Below are 16,364 nucleotides of genomic sequence, written 5' to 3' on the forward strand. Positions count from 1 at the left end.
CAGAAGAGTTTGGTTCAATAGAATTCCCACTAAGGAGTGTGGAAGGCTCACTTTGTAACCTCTGCAGAGCTACTTTGGAGCAATTGAAATGGGGCTGATGCAACTGAGGAACTGGATTTTTAATTTAAATGAATTTTTTATTTAAGTTTAAAAACAACCATTATACTTACCTGTTAAATAAAACTTTGGGAGGATGGGTGTGACTTATTGTATCAGTAATTTTCAAATTTTGGTTACTTGTTAAAATAATTTTTTGATATATTGGGTTAAATAAATGTATTATTTTTTTATTCAAGTATTGATACACAATCTTATAGTGGTTTCAAATATACAATACTGGTTCAACAGTTACCCATACTAATAAATTCTCATCCCCACTAATGAAGTTACTGTCTGTCAACATGGAAAGATGTTACAGAATCATTGGCTGTATTCTCCATGCTGCACTACAGTCCGTGATCAGCTTGTATTATGATTGAGAATTTTTGTGTCCCTTTATCCCCCTCCCCGACCAACCCCAACCCCTTCCCCATGGTAACCGCCAGAGCCTTCTCAGGGTCTGTGAATGTGCGGCTGTTTTGTTTGTTTTGTTTTGATTTGTTTTTAGATTCCACAAATGAGTGAACTCATATGGTATTTGTGTTTCTCCACCTAGCTTAAATAAATGTATTATTTTAATTAAATGTATATTTTAAACTACTAAAATTTTATCAAAATGATTAATTTTTAGGTTTTTAGCAAGGCTAATAAAAATTTTTAAATTACACACATGGTATGCACTGTATTTCTGTTGAATAGTAAGTACTACTTTAAAGCATGTTACAGGTAGCTGAAATGAGCTTATTTAAAAATTAGTTTTCAGACTTAATATTTTGGACATCCTAGAATCAGGTATTTAGAGGATGGTATTTTAAGTAGCACCTAACTATTATCCTTTGGCAGATGAAGAAACCGAGGCTAAAAGTTACTGTAAAGTGGCGTGACCAGGTGGGGCCTTGATGTTATCTGTGGCCAACTGCTTAGGGTCCTGGGTTTACTTGGCATTGGAAATGTGGTGGGTGTTGGGGCTGTAAGGAACTTAAACTTTCACCAGGTCCATACTGAAGAAAAAGGCTTTAAAAAGAAATCATTTTAAGCATTGATGAGAAAGTATTCTTGTGCTGAAGCTTGACTTGATGTGTTTGTTTTTTAGGTAGGTTGTCAGATGTCATTTGGTAAAAGTCAAAGCCTGTTTATGGTATTAAGAGTGCAGCAACGCTGATTGAAAGGAAGACACCTCCAATGGTTACGGTGAACACCTTAGAGCAAATCAGGATTTTATTTATATTTGTAGGAATGGGAGGCAATATGATTTATTAAGTGCTGTATTTATGTGTGTGTCCCTCCGATTTAGAGGAGGCTGCTTCTGCCGCAAATGCAGCTGACAAGCTTTGTTTGCTGACAAGCCATGCCGCCTTTGATGCATAACTGCGGTGTGCTTCAGTTTCTTCATCTCACTAATCCGCACCCAGAGTGGTGTGCAGGTTAACTGACATGATGCAAGTGAAAGTGTTTTTATGCTCTTAAAGCACTATAAATGCAAGGGCTGCGTCTGGGAGGGCTTTCTCCAAGCAGATGTAGAACTTCTTGGGACACACCCAGGCTTAGCCCTTGGATGGTTCAGTCAGATTTAGAATGTGCATTTGGTGGGTGCCTGGCCTTGACCCCACAATTTGGGAGTCCTCAAGGAGTCAGTGTTAATTTTGAGCCCTTCAACTCTTGGGAGCAGAGACAGTCCCGCCTGAAGGGTGTTAGAACTGGGAGCTTCTTAGTCCTGTTGTATTGAGCAAGATCATAGTCCTTAGAAAACCACCCAGTATTTAGAGCTTGGGGTAGGGGAAGGAAAGTTCTCTATAGGAAAATTCAGGTCAGACATCAGTTAAATAACAGTGTTTTGTAGACCATTAATTTGGCCATATGGTCGAATGCCACACAGCAGTTTTGCAAAGGTCTGTTTTCAGAGTAATTCCTAGTATTTCATGAATTTTAAGTGGTAGTAATTGCAGTATGAAAGTCTAGCTTGAGATCTAATTTGTGTGAGGTTGACCAGATGACCACTCCTGGGTTCTGCTCAGTCAGATGAGACCTAGGGCCAGTTACCCATTTGCGTCTCTGGGCCTCGGGATGCCCATTTATAAATCTAGGGTTTGGACTTTGGTCTCCAGGATCATTGTCAGCTCTCTTTAGTTGTATGTTTTGAATGCAACTTAATGACCAATCAACATCTGTTACTGAGAGATGCATCCCTAGAGAGAGTGGCCTTTCCTGGTCTTTTAAGCTGTTAGTAGATGGGTCAGCCTGGCTGGACTTGATTTTTCTTTGAAGTTTACCTTGTCTGTTAGGCTGAGAGGTTGCCGATTTTGCCTGACACACTTGAGGGTCTCACCTTTGGAGACTTTGTCTAGCCTCTGTCTTCCGTGCATGCACCACAGCCCCTGCCACTGTTCCAGAAGCTCCAGTGGCACCAGCCAAGGTTAGCTTGGCCTGGAGCAAGGCTGGGCCTGGTCGGATGGCTGACAGAATACTGTTTGCTGGCCAACTGACTATATATGAAGCTTATTCTCTTCTTTAACCTTAACTTTTGTTAAAAGATAGTAGGAGGGGCCGATTCTGAAATGATTCTGAAATTAATGTAGGAGACCTGGTACAGTTAGTATGCTTTTTTGAGTAGCACGTACCAATATGACTGAAGGACAGATGAGTTGGAAATAATGGGGAAATGGTGCTCTCACACATTGCTGGTGGGAGTGTAAGAGGTACAGCCTCTGTGTAGAGCTATTGGCAGTATCTGTCATAATTAAAAATGGATATACTCTTTGATCCAGCAGTCCCACTTCATATATTATCCCACAGGTTCCCCATATATTCATGACATAATTTATGTACGAGGATATTCATTATAGCATTTTTTGTAATAACAGAAGATTAGAAATAATTTAAAAGCCCAATGAGGGACTAATTAATTATAAATATTATTATTGTGTATCTTTATAATGAAATACTTCTCGGCCATTGAAAGTAATGAAACTAACTCTATGCCCTGATGTAGAACCATCTCTAAATATTTTAAATAGGGAGAAATAAGTGTGAAGTACTATGATTATATGCTGTTTTGTGTGTCTATGTATGTGCATTAGAACAGCTTCCTAAGAAAACAAAAAGATGTCAGTGGTTGCCCTGAGAGGAGGGGTAACTTGGAGATTACTTTTGCAACTTTTAGTTTTTGTACGATATGTATGTGCTATCTGTTGAAAAAAGACATTGTCATGCCCTAAAGGAGTTTACACTTTAGTCAGACCATTGTAGAAAAGCCCAGATGGGACGCGTAAAGTATAGGGTAAATATTGGCTTTATGGGAAGATTGATTAAGAAACTCTCTTTCTGCAGCTAAGTCGACCTGCTGTGCCTGTGAGTCATCAGGACAGGCAGGTCTGACAGTATCAAGAGGGCCAACTTCCAAGTGTCAGTGCCCTGCCTGGGGAGAGGGCACCAGGGTGAAAGCAGTTTCCAGACCTTGTCCTGTAAAGGTGTGAACCAGAACATCAAGGAGCCGCACCGCGGTGTGGGAAGAGCTTGGCAGGCTCAGCACCAGTTCAAGGTTGGAGTCCTGGCTCTGCCACTTGTCGAACATGTGATTTGGAGTAGGGTGGTTCAGTGCTGAAAGCCTGAATGTGCTCATCCATAAATGAAGATAAACCACCTCCCTGTGCTGCTGCAGCGAAGCTTGAATGAGCCACTGCCCACAAACGCTCCTGTAAAGTGATTTGCAAACGGCAGCTGTGATAGATGCTGTTAGGTACCTGCAGGCTGGCAAGCTGGAGTGGAGCAGGAAATAGATGCTCATTAAAAAATTGAAGTGAAGCAAAAATATATTTCTTTCTCTTTGCCAAATAACTTACCAAGAGTTGCCAAATCAGAAAAAGTGGATTGAAGGTAGTTTTACAATCGTTGACCAAGTTGTCTCACCCTTTAAATTTTTCCCTATTTGAAAAATAAACGGGGCTGTTTGTGAGTCCGGTGGTCCCCTGCAGATGTAGCATTCCCGGACAGTGTGGCATTAGTAGTTCCCATCGCGGCTGAGGTGAGTCATGCTGACTGAAAACTCTAAATGTGAGGAGGAAGTCTCTTTGTTTTTGGAAGTTTTTCTTGGGCTGGAGAATCTGAGCCTCTGTCGGAGTTTTGGGAAAGTGGGGGAACACTGCTGCCACCAAGAGGGGAGATGAAGCAGACCTACAGTGAGTGGACATGGAGCCATAGCATGTTTTTTTCACCTCTAATGCTTGCTTGCAAATGTTCACCTGGACTAGGCCTTTGGAAACCAGGTTTAACCCTTGTTCGTTTGGTAGAATGTTCATAGCAGTTGTGACTTGGGTGCTTTGCCAGCTGCCACTTGTCTGTGAGGTCTTTCTGTGAAGTTTTGGGATACTTCCTCCATGCTGCCTTGGCCCCTACGCCTCTCATCACATTTCAAAACTAACCTCAGAGACTGTCTGTTTGCCTTTGCGTCCTCAGCACCTCGCACAGTTCCTGGTGCCTGAGAGGTAATCCAGGCAAGGGTATCAGATGGGTGGATGGATTAATGATCCACTTGGGGTAGCAAGTATACTATATCTTGCTGATCTTGACCACCACCTTTACTATAACTACCACCATTCTGGTAAAATGAAGTTTTAGCCATTAATAGCTTATTATTTCAAGAAATAATTCATACTCAAATTAAGTCCATGCTGAAAAAAACAAAACAGGATGCTTGGAATGTATTTTAACGTTTTGTTTTATGCAATTAAAAAAAAAAGAAACAAAGGCCAAGTTTTGGTCATACATACTACAATATATAACGTATATCTAAAGTTCATCACCTCTACCGTCTCTGGCACACAAGGTCTTTGGCTGACACCAATAAACAGCGTACAGTACTTAAAAGCCTGGGTGACTGTCCTCTTTCTTACCTTTTTAACCTAATTGTAGGCAGTTAAGTCTCCAAACAAGCTTTAAGATTGAAATAATTTCTTTTTACAAATGTGGGAGGCAAAGTGGGTAAAGTCTTGCAGGGAGTTGAGAAGTGGCTGTAAAGAGCCCTAATCGTTCATTGTGCTGGACCACTGCCCTCCGACATGGGGACACGCTGTGAGGAGGAGGATGGGCAAGCTGGGCTGTTGGACTTCAAGGTGGGTAGCTGAGCCGCCTGGTTAGCCCACACCCAGCTAACTTAAGTGTACATTAGGTAAAGTAGGTTAGGGAGTTAGATCCAGTGTGCTTGAAGGTTCTGTTGGTAATAGGTGGGGGAGGGGGCGTTGGGGCGTTTCCCTGTGGGATCATTCTAATAGTGATGAAAGACTGACTTTGCAAATGTCCTTTCATGTGTGGAGCATGGCATGCAGAACTGCATACACACATGGCCTGTTCAAAAATGGGGAAGAGAAGAGAAAAATGTAGCCTGAAGTTTGCTTATCAAACCAAGCCATTCTCTGACACAGTAGTGATGACCCTTAGCACAAGTCCTTTTGAGCCTCAGCGGCAGCATCCTGCTCCAGTACAGACAACCAGAGAGAGGGACCACTGGGATCTGGGTGTGAGGTATCCATGGGCAAGTCAGGTCCATGCACTCTTTGTAGCAGGTGAGATTACCTGCTATTTTGGAAATTAACTGTTGTTTCTGATTTATTTTTGGCCAAATCCTAGGTGCCTATTGAGAAAAGAAATAGTCCAAGTTCCTATTCTTTTGCTTTCCATGTTTGCTTTATCTTTGCATCATGCTTTGCAGTTCACAGACAAGAGGAATGGGTAAGGGTTGCAGTAAACCGGCAGGATCATATTTCTTAGATTGAGTCATTGCTGAGAAACTTGTTTGTGAACAGGAAGCAGCCCATGAAAATGTCTGTACATAGTAATGTGCCAGACTGTGAGGAAACTGGACCATTTAAAAAATAATGGTCAGTTATTTTTAAAAACGGAGCTGTAGTTATACAGAAGTTAACCCAGCAATATTTACACTTGGCGTAGATGACTCTGGGGCCCCTTTCATCTGTAACATTCTGTGATTCCCTTTATTTTCTGTGGTTCCTCATTTTTAATCACCTACTTCTCAATTATCGTAGCAATGTATTACAAAGTCAGCCAGTCAGTCCAGTAGAACCAAGTGTTTGAGCGTGGGCAAGCCTTGAATGATCTGTCACTTGCCTTCACTAGAATTCTCACTGAGAAAACAATGGCATTGTGTTGTGTATCATCTTTTAATGAAGCACTAGTAGAGAAGCAAAGAGAAGTACAGCGGTAGGTAAGTATGAATTATAATAGTTACCAGTGAGATGTATTTTAAAAACACCTGCTTGGTGTCATTTTACTTTAGTAAAGATTGTGACTGCAGAGAAGAACCTTGTGGCTAAAGGAGATCTTTTTTGTTGTTTTATCAACTTCGAAATTCAGGAATGCCCTCAGCTGTTTTTCGTAGCCTCCTATAGCTTAATTTGGTTTGTACTCAGATGGACGATGTGATTCATGTAACACTGTTTTACTCAGAAATATTTGAGCAGCTTCTGTGGGAAAGAAAATATTAAACCAGATTCAGCTAAATAATACAACCATCTGGACATAATATAAAGACTGAAATGTATGAAAGAAAAACATTACCAGGTGTAACTTAGATTCTGAATGCTAATAATTAGTATTTGGATGGAAGAGAACTCTCAGGGAAATACACCAACAGAAACTTCTTTATTATTTTCTTAACGGAAATAACGTGATTTTAAGAAAGAATAACTTGAGACATTGTCTTAAACCCTGATACTCTAAAATTGGAAATTGGAAATGAACATCAGTTTTCATTTACCGTTTACAAAATTAATCTGTGCGATTAATATTTTTAACATTTTATTGGTCAGATTTATTTTGAGAAAGAAACCTCCCACCACCTTCCCATCATTCTCCGGACAAAACAGAGGATAGGAGAGGGAAGGGAGTAAAGGGGGTTGGGAGGTGCGAGCCTCATTTACGGATCTCAGTGTGTAATAGAAAACATCTTATTTTTCCAAAGCCTCAGTCTAAAAATTAATTAGGAGGAGATGGTGGTATCTTTCTTTATCTTTTCTGATATTTTTGGATCATCTGAGCACGATAAATGATAGTTTGTTCAAGGTACTGTAATTGGCTGCAAAAGGCATATTTGGTGTTCAAGGCCTTTCTTCATTGTTTATCCTGGAACAAAGATGTTTGTTGTAAAGTGGTATGAGTTTCATGGTCCAACTTAAGATTTCCCATAAAATGTGTAAGAGCGTACCCAGATGGCAAATAATGATATATATCTTTTAAAATGAATATTTCCTTTGGGCCAGATGGTGACTTAACGCAAATTGTTGAACATTTGTTTCTTATTAAATTGTCTTCCTTTGTCTAAGCCAAGCTAGCAACATAGTTTGGAACACACTCAGAAATCATTAAGGAACAAGAACAAAAAAAATAGACTGCCTTAGACACTAAGGCAGACAGCATTTGCTCCATTTGGATGTGAAGGCTTACTACCAGTGCCTGCGCAGCCGAGGAGGCTTTTTCACAGGTCCTAAGGAAGTACCTGTTGAAACGCTGTACATACCATTCCCCCACTTGCCTCTCCCTCCCCTGATTCTTCCTAACAGCCATTTTGTATGGTGACCTTCCTCGTGGGACTTAGAGGGGTTGCTGTTCTTTCTCAGTGCCTGGGATTTATGCACAAAGAGCAGCTTTAGGTCTTCTTACACATTTCCCTTCCCCACTGTCTGTTGTTATGCTCTTGTTTGTTAGGGACTACTTCCTTTTAGATGGTACTGGACCTTTGCAGAGAGATGGGTCCTTTGTGAAATACGTCATGTGCCCAGCCACAGGGCTCCCCTACAGGAAACCCTCACTGCCTTTTAGGTTAGCACAGAACACAGTCCTGAGCCTATGGGGCTCCCAACAGTGGGTCTTGGGTGGACAGATTTTTCTGTCGTTCATATTTTCAACATAAAGCAAGCTTTGGACACTTCACACAGTATCAAATCCCTGAAGTTTTTTTCTTCTGAAACTTAAGTGAAAATGAGTAACACAGCATGACATATTTAAAGCCATGAGAAGAAACCCATAGTTGCTGCATTCTAAATTGAATGAGAACTTGTTTTAATGAATTCAGAGTAGTTAAAACGCAGATTATTTAAAAGTCTTAGTTTTCTTTTAGAGTTCTCTTGCTAAGAATAAACATTATATAAACATAAGCTTAAAAATACAGAGAAAAACCTGAAACACTTTGCAACCTGTTCTGGGTCCCATTGAAGGTTGCCCCGCCTGGATTAAGGACAGTTAGATGTTTTTATTTGAAACATCTTTTGGTGGCATTCTGGGTGGAGCCAGTAGGCTAAGGCTGTATGAGCTGCTCTGCCTGCAGCATTGTTTAGTGTGAGATAAGGAGAACAGGGTGCTGAAGAGCTGATCCAAATGATGTGTCAAATGTTTTTTTGTTTGTTTGTCAATAAGTATCCATCAAGGTGTCCTTTTCTGATCATGTTATGGGAAGTCTTTAAAAATCAAGTCAGTGTGGAGCTGTGCAGTGAAGGGTCATCAGGAATCCAGCAGCAATTGAGTGGGTTTATGTGTGTACAGGAAAGTATACATGAAAGCATAAAGTCATTTATTTTTATTTATAGCACATGTTACACATGCCTGGTAGGTAATTTCAGACATTTCCCGAGGAGGAGCCAAGTAACTTCATTGCTGAGTGTTTTTTCTGCTCCCACTACAGTTAGGTCCACAACTTCATTTTTCTCCACTGGCTTGGAGTTTGGCTGGGCTTATCACAAGTAGTTGGGGCCCATCGCTGTCAACATGCATAACATTTGCATAAATACTCTACATTTACGGATTTCTTGCATGATTCATTTGATCCACCAATATCTGTATGATAGGAATAGGATAGAACAATTTTACTAAATTTATAGCTAAACTATCTGAATCCACTCAACATCACATCTGATGGGGAAGATATCTGAGGGAAAAGTGAAGAATAGAAATATATAAACTCTTGTGTGATTACCACTAGTAATTTTAGAGTAAATTACATTTCCTCCAGCCCATAGGGCTGGGTTCTAGAGATACTTTGGAATAGTCAGATTTGGGTTTAGGCATTTCTAACCTAAATTGCTTCAGTGCTCTTTCGGTTCTTTTATGAAAAAGTCAAAAGTGGGTACTGGTTTTTATCCTGGGGTCTCTTAATAAGTAGTAACCCCAGGCCTAGGCAGTCTGGGGAAAGTGACGGAGGGATGTGACAGAGTGGTCCTCAGTGTTTGCGTTTCTCTTTCATTCATTCCTGAAGAGCTCAGCACACTTTGTGCATTAGTTTTTGAGAGGGATAAGAGCAGGTAGTGTTCTGTAGAGAGAGAAGCTAAGAGTTCAGTTGAGGTTGTGCTGTCATGCCTGCCTTGAATTTTAGTGCTAGCAGGTATGAATATACACTGCACCTCGTTAATACTGTGGCTTCTTAGCTCCTATTTGGAGAACAGCCTGGAATAGGATACTGTGCTGTGCTGATTCACCGAGAAGGTACGGCCCAACCTAATCAAAATTTTAAGTAGGTTTCTCTGTACCTTGGATCTTTCTCTTTCACATGACCTTTGGGTAAACATGTCCATTAAAATGGAAACAGGTTGTTTTTATTAAAGTGTGAATTATTCTCATGCTTTATTTAGCATGAGTAACACAGCCCCCTGAGAAGATAGCCATGTATAACTAAATTCTCTGCAGTTGTCGCTCATGGCCAGCAAAATGGCCCAGAGGACATGTGCTCAATCTGTCTGTGAAGAGCCACTTCTTCACTCAACAGTATGTCAAGGCAAAGTATATGTATGACAATGGATTTTATATTCTGCCAAGGTTAGGAACCACTGGCCAAGGACCAGATTTTATATTTTTGGTGTAAGCTAGTGTTTAAGAAAGCATGAGTCCCAAGATGGAGGCTGCCTGGGTACATGTCCCTGTTCAGCCACCTCCTTGTAGAATCCCTGCTTTCTAAACCTCAATATTCTTACCTGTAAAATAAGGATATATGTGACCTTTATATGACTGTTTTGAGTATTAGTTTGTATATTATTTAAAGTATTCCAAACAATGCTTGACATAAAAGAACTTAATAGGTGTTGGTTTAACAATAGGTATACCCTGGCCAGATCTAAGGAACTACAGGTGCTGTTTCAACTAGCTCTAGTGTATGTGCTTTATACTGTTACACTGCTCAAGACTCAGATGATGGTGAATACCCTTGAAGAGGGTTTCACACCATTTAAGATTTCTAACACCGACTTTGTATCAGGGCCAGAGGCGGCCTCTGCTATTCAGACAAGCTGTACTGACTAGGCTGGTGGCCTGCTCTTCCTTTGTTGGGTGAAAATAGTCTTGACAGCTCACTGAAGCACCAGCCAGGTTATTTTTGGCCTTGGAAGGCTGAAAGTAGTAGAGCTGTAGACATACTGGGCAGCCTGGTGTTGCCAGCCATCACCAGAACCAAAATACAAAGTTTGAATCTCCTGGCCTTCAGGCCCCAACTCCCTTTCCCCCATGTCTTGATTTTTGTAGTCTCAATCTCATTATTTGCAGTATAGATGACTGGTTAAATGGAAACTAAATTTCCTACTAGTGTAGACTTTTCAAAAAACTAAAATTGTAAGTCAAGAAAATTGCTTTGGACATAAGTGATTAGGAAAATCTGGATGTGGCACCTAGTCTTATTATGTAAGTCAAAATAACCATTCCCTCCTTGAAAGATTCTCCCTGTAACTTAATACTCAGAGCCATGGGGTAGGGAGGGGGGAGCAGTGCTGTTTTTTTAAAGATGGTTATTTATGACACTTCAGGAGGGAACCTAGGGGGGCACCCCTTTCTCAACTCTTTTGATAGGTGCAGGCACCCTTCACCCCACCCATATGTTACCAGGTGACTGTTAGCTAGGACTTTTCTTTTTTTCCTGCCTCAGGTGCTAAAACTCAAGTCGAGTGGAAATTTTTAGTAAGTGAGCCACAGAGACAAGAATAGCGAGAAATAATGGGGAAAAGATAAACCAATGTAGGAAAGACCAAAGTAATGGTGATAATTTCACAACTGCTGAATCAACAATTTAACTTGGGTTTCCCCCATCCTGTAAACTGGTTATTTTGCTGAGCAAGTTCAAGGAAAAAAAATTCCACTTATTTAGCTGTGTTTTCCAAATTCCATTTCTCATAATAAACCAGTGGCTTGAAGTGCTTGCTCCAATTGCTGTATTCTGTTAAATCAGTGTGGGATTTCTTTTAATTCAAGAATTTGAATGAACATATTACTTTGCTATTTAGTGACTTCTGCTGACACCATCACCCAGTCATTAATAATTCAAGTAACAAGTGATTAGATGACTACGGTTTTTTAATGAATAGATATATCTAGTAATTTACTGTGCCCTTCCAGAACACTGAATCTGTGTTCATTCAGATTGTTTGTAATCTCCCCATCTCCCACCATCAACTATGATGCAATGGAAGTTATGTGGTATCTGTTAACTTAAAATCATGTTGACCATGGTCTTTCCCACCTTGTTTTAAACATAGGACATGGATTTGATTGACATACTTTGGAGGCAAGATATAGATCTTGGGGTAAGTCGAGAAGTATTTGACTTCAGTCAGCGACAGAAAGAGCATGAGCTGGAAAAACAGAAAAAACTTGAAAAAGAAAGACAAGAACAACTGCAAAAGGAGCAAGAGAAAGCCTTTTTCGCTCAGTTACAGCTAGATGAAGAAACAGGTGAATTCCTCCCAATTCAGCCAGCCCAACACATCCCGTCAGAAACAAGTGGATCTGCCAGCTACTCCCAGGTACAGAATACTCAGTTCTTGGGAAGGTGCCTAGCCGGGTTTAAGGAAAGAACATTGACTTAGGAGTTAAAACATCTGGATTTGAGTTCCAGCTTTGCTTTGCTATGTCTTCATGACCTGATAATCAAGTCAGCTTCTCAAGTGATTAGGAGAACATAAACTACATGGCAGAGCTTTATAAGCCATGGAAACATTACATAAGGTACCTGAGTGGCAGCAGAACTAGTAGTAGGGATCACTATGGCACTAACTCTGCCAGGCACTGATTTAATCAACAGAACACAGAGGGATTAGATACCATTGTCCCCATTTTATCTATAGATGAGTAGTTAAAGCTCAGAGAGGTTAAATGTGCCTAGAGCACTAAAGAAATTGTGGGAGCCAATATCTGGACCCAGATGGTCTCGTTTGTGTGATTCTGTGCTGCTTAACATGATTTCTGAAATAAGAGGAATATTTCATTTAACTAGGTTGTAAACATTGAATGATTTTTTTCTTCCGTTGTCTTTCCCTTTTATCCAGGGTGCCCACATTCCCAAACCAGATGCCTTGTACTTTGGTGACTGCATGCAACTTTTGGCAGAGACATTCCCATTTGTAGATGACAATGAGGTATAACATTTAGTTAACAGCAAAACTCTACAGCTACATCCAGTATATCCTTTATAGATCCCTTTAATGTGTTTCCATTTTTAAAAAAGAATGAAAAAAAATTTCAGGAGGAAATTTGGTCAAAGAAATCTTAGCCTCATACAACTTTAGAGTTAAAAAAAGGAAAGACCCCCCCCACACACACACGACGCAGAAACCAAAAATGCTTACCCCTGCACCTGCATAGCCAGAAGCCTGGGTCAACAGAACCATGGCAGTAAGTAATTCACTGGTTATAGGTACTTAGAAATAAATTTTGGTGAGTAAAAAGCAAGCTGGGTAATAAACCAAGACCTGCTTGATCAATAATTTTAATCTATTGTCTTTGAAACACTATACTAGGTATTTATAATATAGAGATACAAATTAGATTGTAAAGACTCTTCTTATCATTTTGAAGTTTACCTTCAAATGTATAGGATGAAACAAGCTAGTAAATAAGGATAAACTTGGGAGTCAGTTGGGTAGGAAAAACAGATTGGTTTCATTATATAGAAATAAGTGGTTTATAAATAGAGAAATAACCTTGACCAATTGGAGTTTATGGTGTTTTGATGGTGCCTTGGTGTGAACTCATCCAGATAAATACCTTTTCAATTTTAGGTTTCTTCGGCTCCGTTTCAATCACTTGTTTCTGATATTCCCAGCCAAATCGAGAGCCCAATCTTCATTGTTCCTAATCAGGCTCAGTCACCTCAAACTCTTGCCCTTCAGTCAGCCACTAATGATTTAGACAATATGCAGCAGGACATTGAACAAGTTTGGGAGGAGCTATTATCCATTCCAGAATTACAGGTAAGTAAGATCTAATAAATACTGGGAACACCATTTTAGATTCAGTACTTTTAATCATTCTTGTTGTTACTTGTATGCCACCACTTGCAGGAAGGATTGGAGGGTACTGTTAAATTAGTCGTGAGAGCTGCCAATGCTCACCTAAGTGCACTTTGTTAATTAAGTGGGCTGGATGTCTTGGGGATACATCAAGTTATAAACCTGTAGTCTGATCTAGAAACTCTGAAAATAATACATATGCTCAGGCATAAGTATTTCTTAGGAATGGTAATTATCTCTGAATTATAGAAAATTTGGAGACATGGGGATGGGGAGAATTTACCATCGGATAAAGACTACCAACTATTAAAAATATTTAACCTTGATTCACATAATATAAACTTCTTTTCCATAGTGTCTTAACATTCAAAATGACAAGCTGGTTGAGACTAGCACAGTTCCAAGTCCAGAAACCAAATTGACAGAAATTGACAGCAATTACAATTTCTACTCATCAGTCCCCTCACTGGAAAAAGTAGGGAGCTGCAGTCCACATTTTCTCCATGCTTTTGAGGATTCCTTCAGCAGCATCCTCTCTACAGAAGATTCCAGCCAGTCGACAGTGAACTCATTAAATTCAAATGCCACAATCAACACAGATTTTGGTGATGAATTTTATTCTGCTTTCATAGCAGAACCCAGTATCAGCAACAGCATGCCCTCCTCTGCTACTCTCAGCCAGTCACTCTCTGAACTTCTATATGGACCTATTGATGTTTCTGATCTTTCACTTTGTAAAGCCTTCAACCAAAACCACCCTGAAAGTACAGCAGAATTCAATGATTCTGACTCTGGCATTTCACTGAACACAAATCCCAGTTTGGCATCACCAGAACACTCAGTGGAATCTTCTGTCTATGGAGACACACCACTTGGTTTCAGTGATTCTGAAATGGAAGAGGTAGATAGTGCTCCTGTAAGTGTCAAACAGAATGGTCCTAAAACACAGCCAGCACAGTCTCCTGGGGATACAGTCCAACCCCCATCACCATCTCAGGGGTACAGTGCTCCAGCATATGCTGCCCAGTGCGAAAGCACACCAAAGAAAGACTTGCCTGTAAGTCCTGGTCATCGAAAAACCCCATTCACAAAAGACAAACATGCAAGCCGCTTGGAGACTCATCTCACAAGAGATGAGCTAAGAGCAAAAGCTCTCTGTATCCCATTCCCTGTAGAAAAAATCATTAACCTCCCTGTTGATGATTTCAATGAAATGATGTCCAAAGAACAATTCAGTGAGGCTCAGCTTGCACTGATTAGAGATATACGTAGGAGGGGTAAGAATAAAGTGGCTGCTCAGAATTGCAGAAAAAGAAAACTGGAAAATATAGTGGAACTGGAGCAGGATTTGGATCATTTGAAAGATGAAAAAGAAAAATTGCTCAAAGAGAAAGGAGAAAATGACAAAAGCCTCCACCTACTGAAAAAACAACTCAGTACCTTGTATCTTGAAGTTTTTAGCATGCTACGTGATGAAGATGGAAAACCTTATTCTCCTAGTGAATACTCCCTGCAGCAAACAAGAGATGGCAACGTATTCCTCGTTCCCAAAAGTAAGAAACCAGATGTTAAGAAAAACTAGACTTGGGAAGATCTGACCTTTTCTGAGCAAGTGGGTGTTTTTTTTTTTTAGTTATACTAAAAGCTCCTATTGTGATGTGAAATGCAGAAACACACTTTATAAGTCTATGCAAAATTAGTCAAAACTAGTGTAGATTTAAAACCTTCAGAAAGCATTAAAATAAGTCATCAGTATGCTCAATCAGTAGTTTCACTTTAATGCAAACTTAATCTCTTAGAACACCATTTGGGCTAGTTTATATGTGTAAATACTACAGAAACTTCTTATTTATACTGTTTGTTACATTCACAGATTTATGAGATACCTGGCTAAAAGCAAAACTAACCACTGTACTTTTTTATAAATACTGTACGAACTTTTTTTTACATTTGTTTAGCTCTGGCAAAAAGTTTAGTTGATAAGCTGGTACTAATAAAGGAATACCATGACTGTTAAAAATTATTTCTTTGGAATTCAAGCTTATTTACATGGTTTTACATGACAGTGCATTTAAATACATTTGAATTTTTTCAAAATGCTTTCTGTGAAAATATAAAAAGCATTTTATGTTCAACTTCTGGTGCCAGACATACAAAGTATAAGAATTTTCTCTTGAACAGATGGTGTGCCCTAACCAAGGAAAATGTGAAATCTTGATGAAAACATTCATTCATTCACATCAATAGATGCATGCCTACTGTGGCCTAGGCATTGTTTGGGGTAACAGAGGATGAAGTGGAAATCCATCCTCCTGGAACTAGGGGAAAACACTAAATAATACTATGCCAGGAAAAGGACTGGGAAGACCAGCAGAAGGGAAGCATTACAATTTTAAATAGGGTTTTTTAAGTAGGAAAGACAGTGAGGTGGCAACACTTGAAGGTTTGGGAGAGCTGTTCTATTACAGAGAGTATCGCATACATTACAGAAGTCCAAGAGGTTGGTTAGAAGAGTCAGGACTATATGGCTGAATACAGAGAGAAACAAAGGGTGGGTGGGTAGGAGTGGAACATGGCAAAGTCCTTAGTAGGGTTTATCTAGCAAAAGAGGGGAGCTATTGGAGATGTTAAGTAGGAGTAACATCTAAGTTTCCTCTGCTGTGTTGAGGGTCAAGTTGGAAGCAAGGAGACCAAATGGGGAGGCTTTGAAGTTATGCACATGGGATCCATCATAGGTGATAGTGGTAGAAGGCACTGGACTTAACATTTCAAAGGTAGAACTACAGAGTAGATGTGGGGTGAAGGTGGAGTCGAGGGCTTGAACTAAGAATTGAGATGCCCAGAGATGGGTAAAATGGGTGGTTAGAGATCTGGGGGAGAAATCAGTTTGCCTTGGGACATTAAAGGTTAAACATATAAATAGCTGGTCCAAACCAAGGCTCCTCAAAAACTTTTGAAAGCCTGTAGGCTGCCCAATAAACCATTCATAGCATT

General features: G+C 40.0%; 1 protein-coding gene and 1 long non-coding RNA gene across 8 annotated transcripts in view; both read left to right on the forward strand.

The window, feature by feature from the left end:
- Positions 1–15,393, forward strand: part of NFE2L2 (NFE2 like bZIP transcription factor 2) — a 31,387-nt gene extending 15,994 nt beyond the window's left edge. For all 7 annotated transcript variants that reach the window (XM_036879387.2, XM_036879391.2, XM_057503893.1 and 4 more), the window contains 4 exons: positions 11,619–11,885; positions 12,408–12,497; positions 13,140–13,331; positions 13,726–15,393. In XM_036879387.2, coding sequence (XP_036735282.1) covers positions 11,619–11,885; positions 12,408–12,497; positions 13,140–13,331; positions 13,726–14,952 — 1,776 coding nt within the window. In that variant the 3' untranslated portion in view covers positions 14,953–15,393. The remainder of the gene's footprint in view (positions 1–11,618; positions 11,886–12,407; positions 12,498–13,139; positions 13,332–13,725) is intronic.
- Positions 1,338–10,745, forward strand: LOC118909175 (uncharacterized). Its single transcript, XR_008998253.1, has 2 exons — positions 1,338–9,438; positions 9,485–10,745. It is a non-coding gene; the product is annotated as an uncharacterized LOC118909175 (long non-coding RNA).
- Positions 15,394–16,364: the final 971 nt, after the last annotated feature.

The sequence above is a fragment of the Manis pentadactyla genome, chromosome 6 (genome assembly GCF_030020395.1).
Source record: "Manis pentadactyla isolate mManPen7 chromosome 6, mManPen7.hap1, whole genome shotgun sequence".
Lineage (NCBI taxonomy): Eukaryota > Metazoa > Chordata > Mammalia > Pholidota > Manidae > Manis > Manis pentadactyla.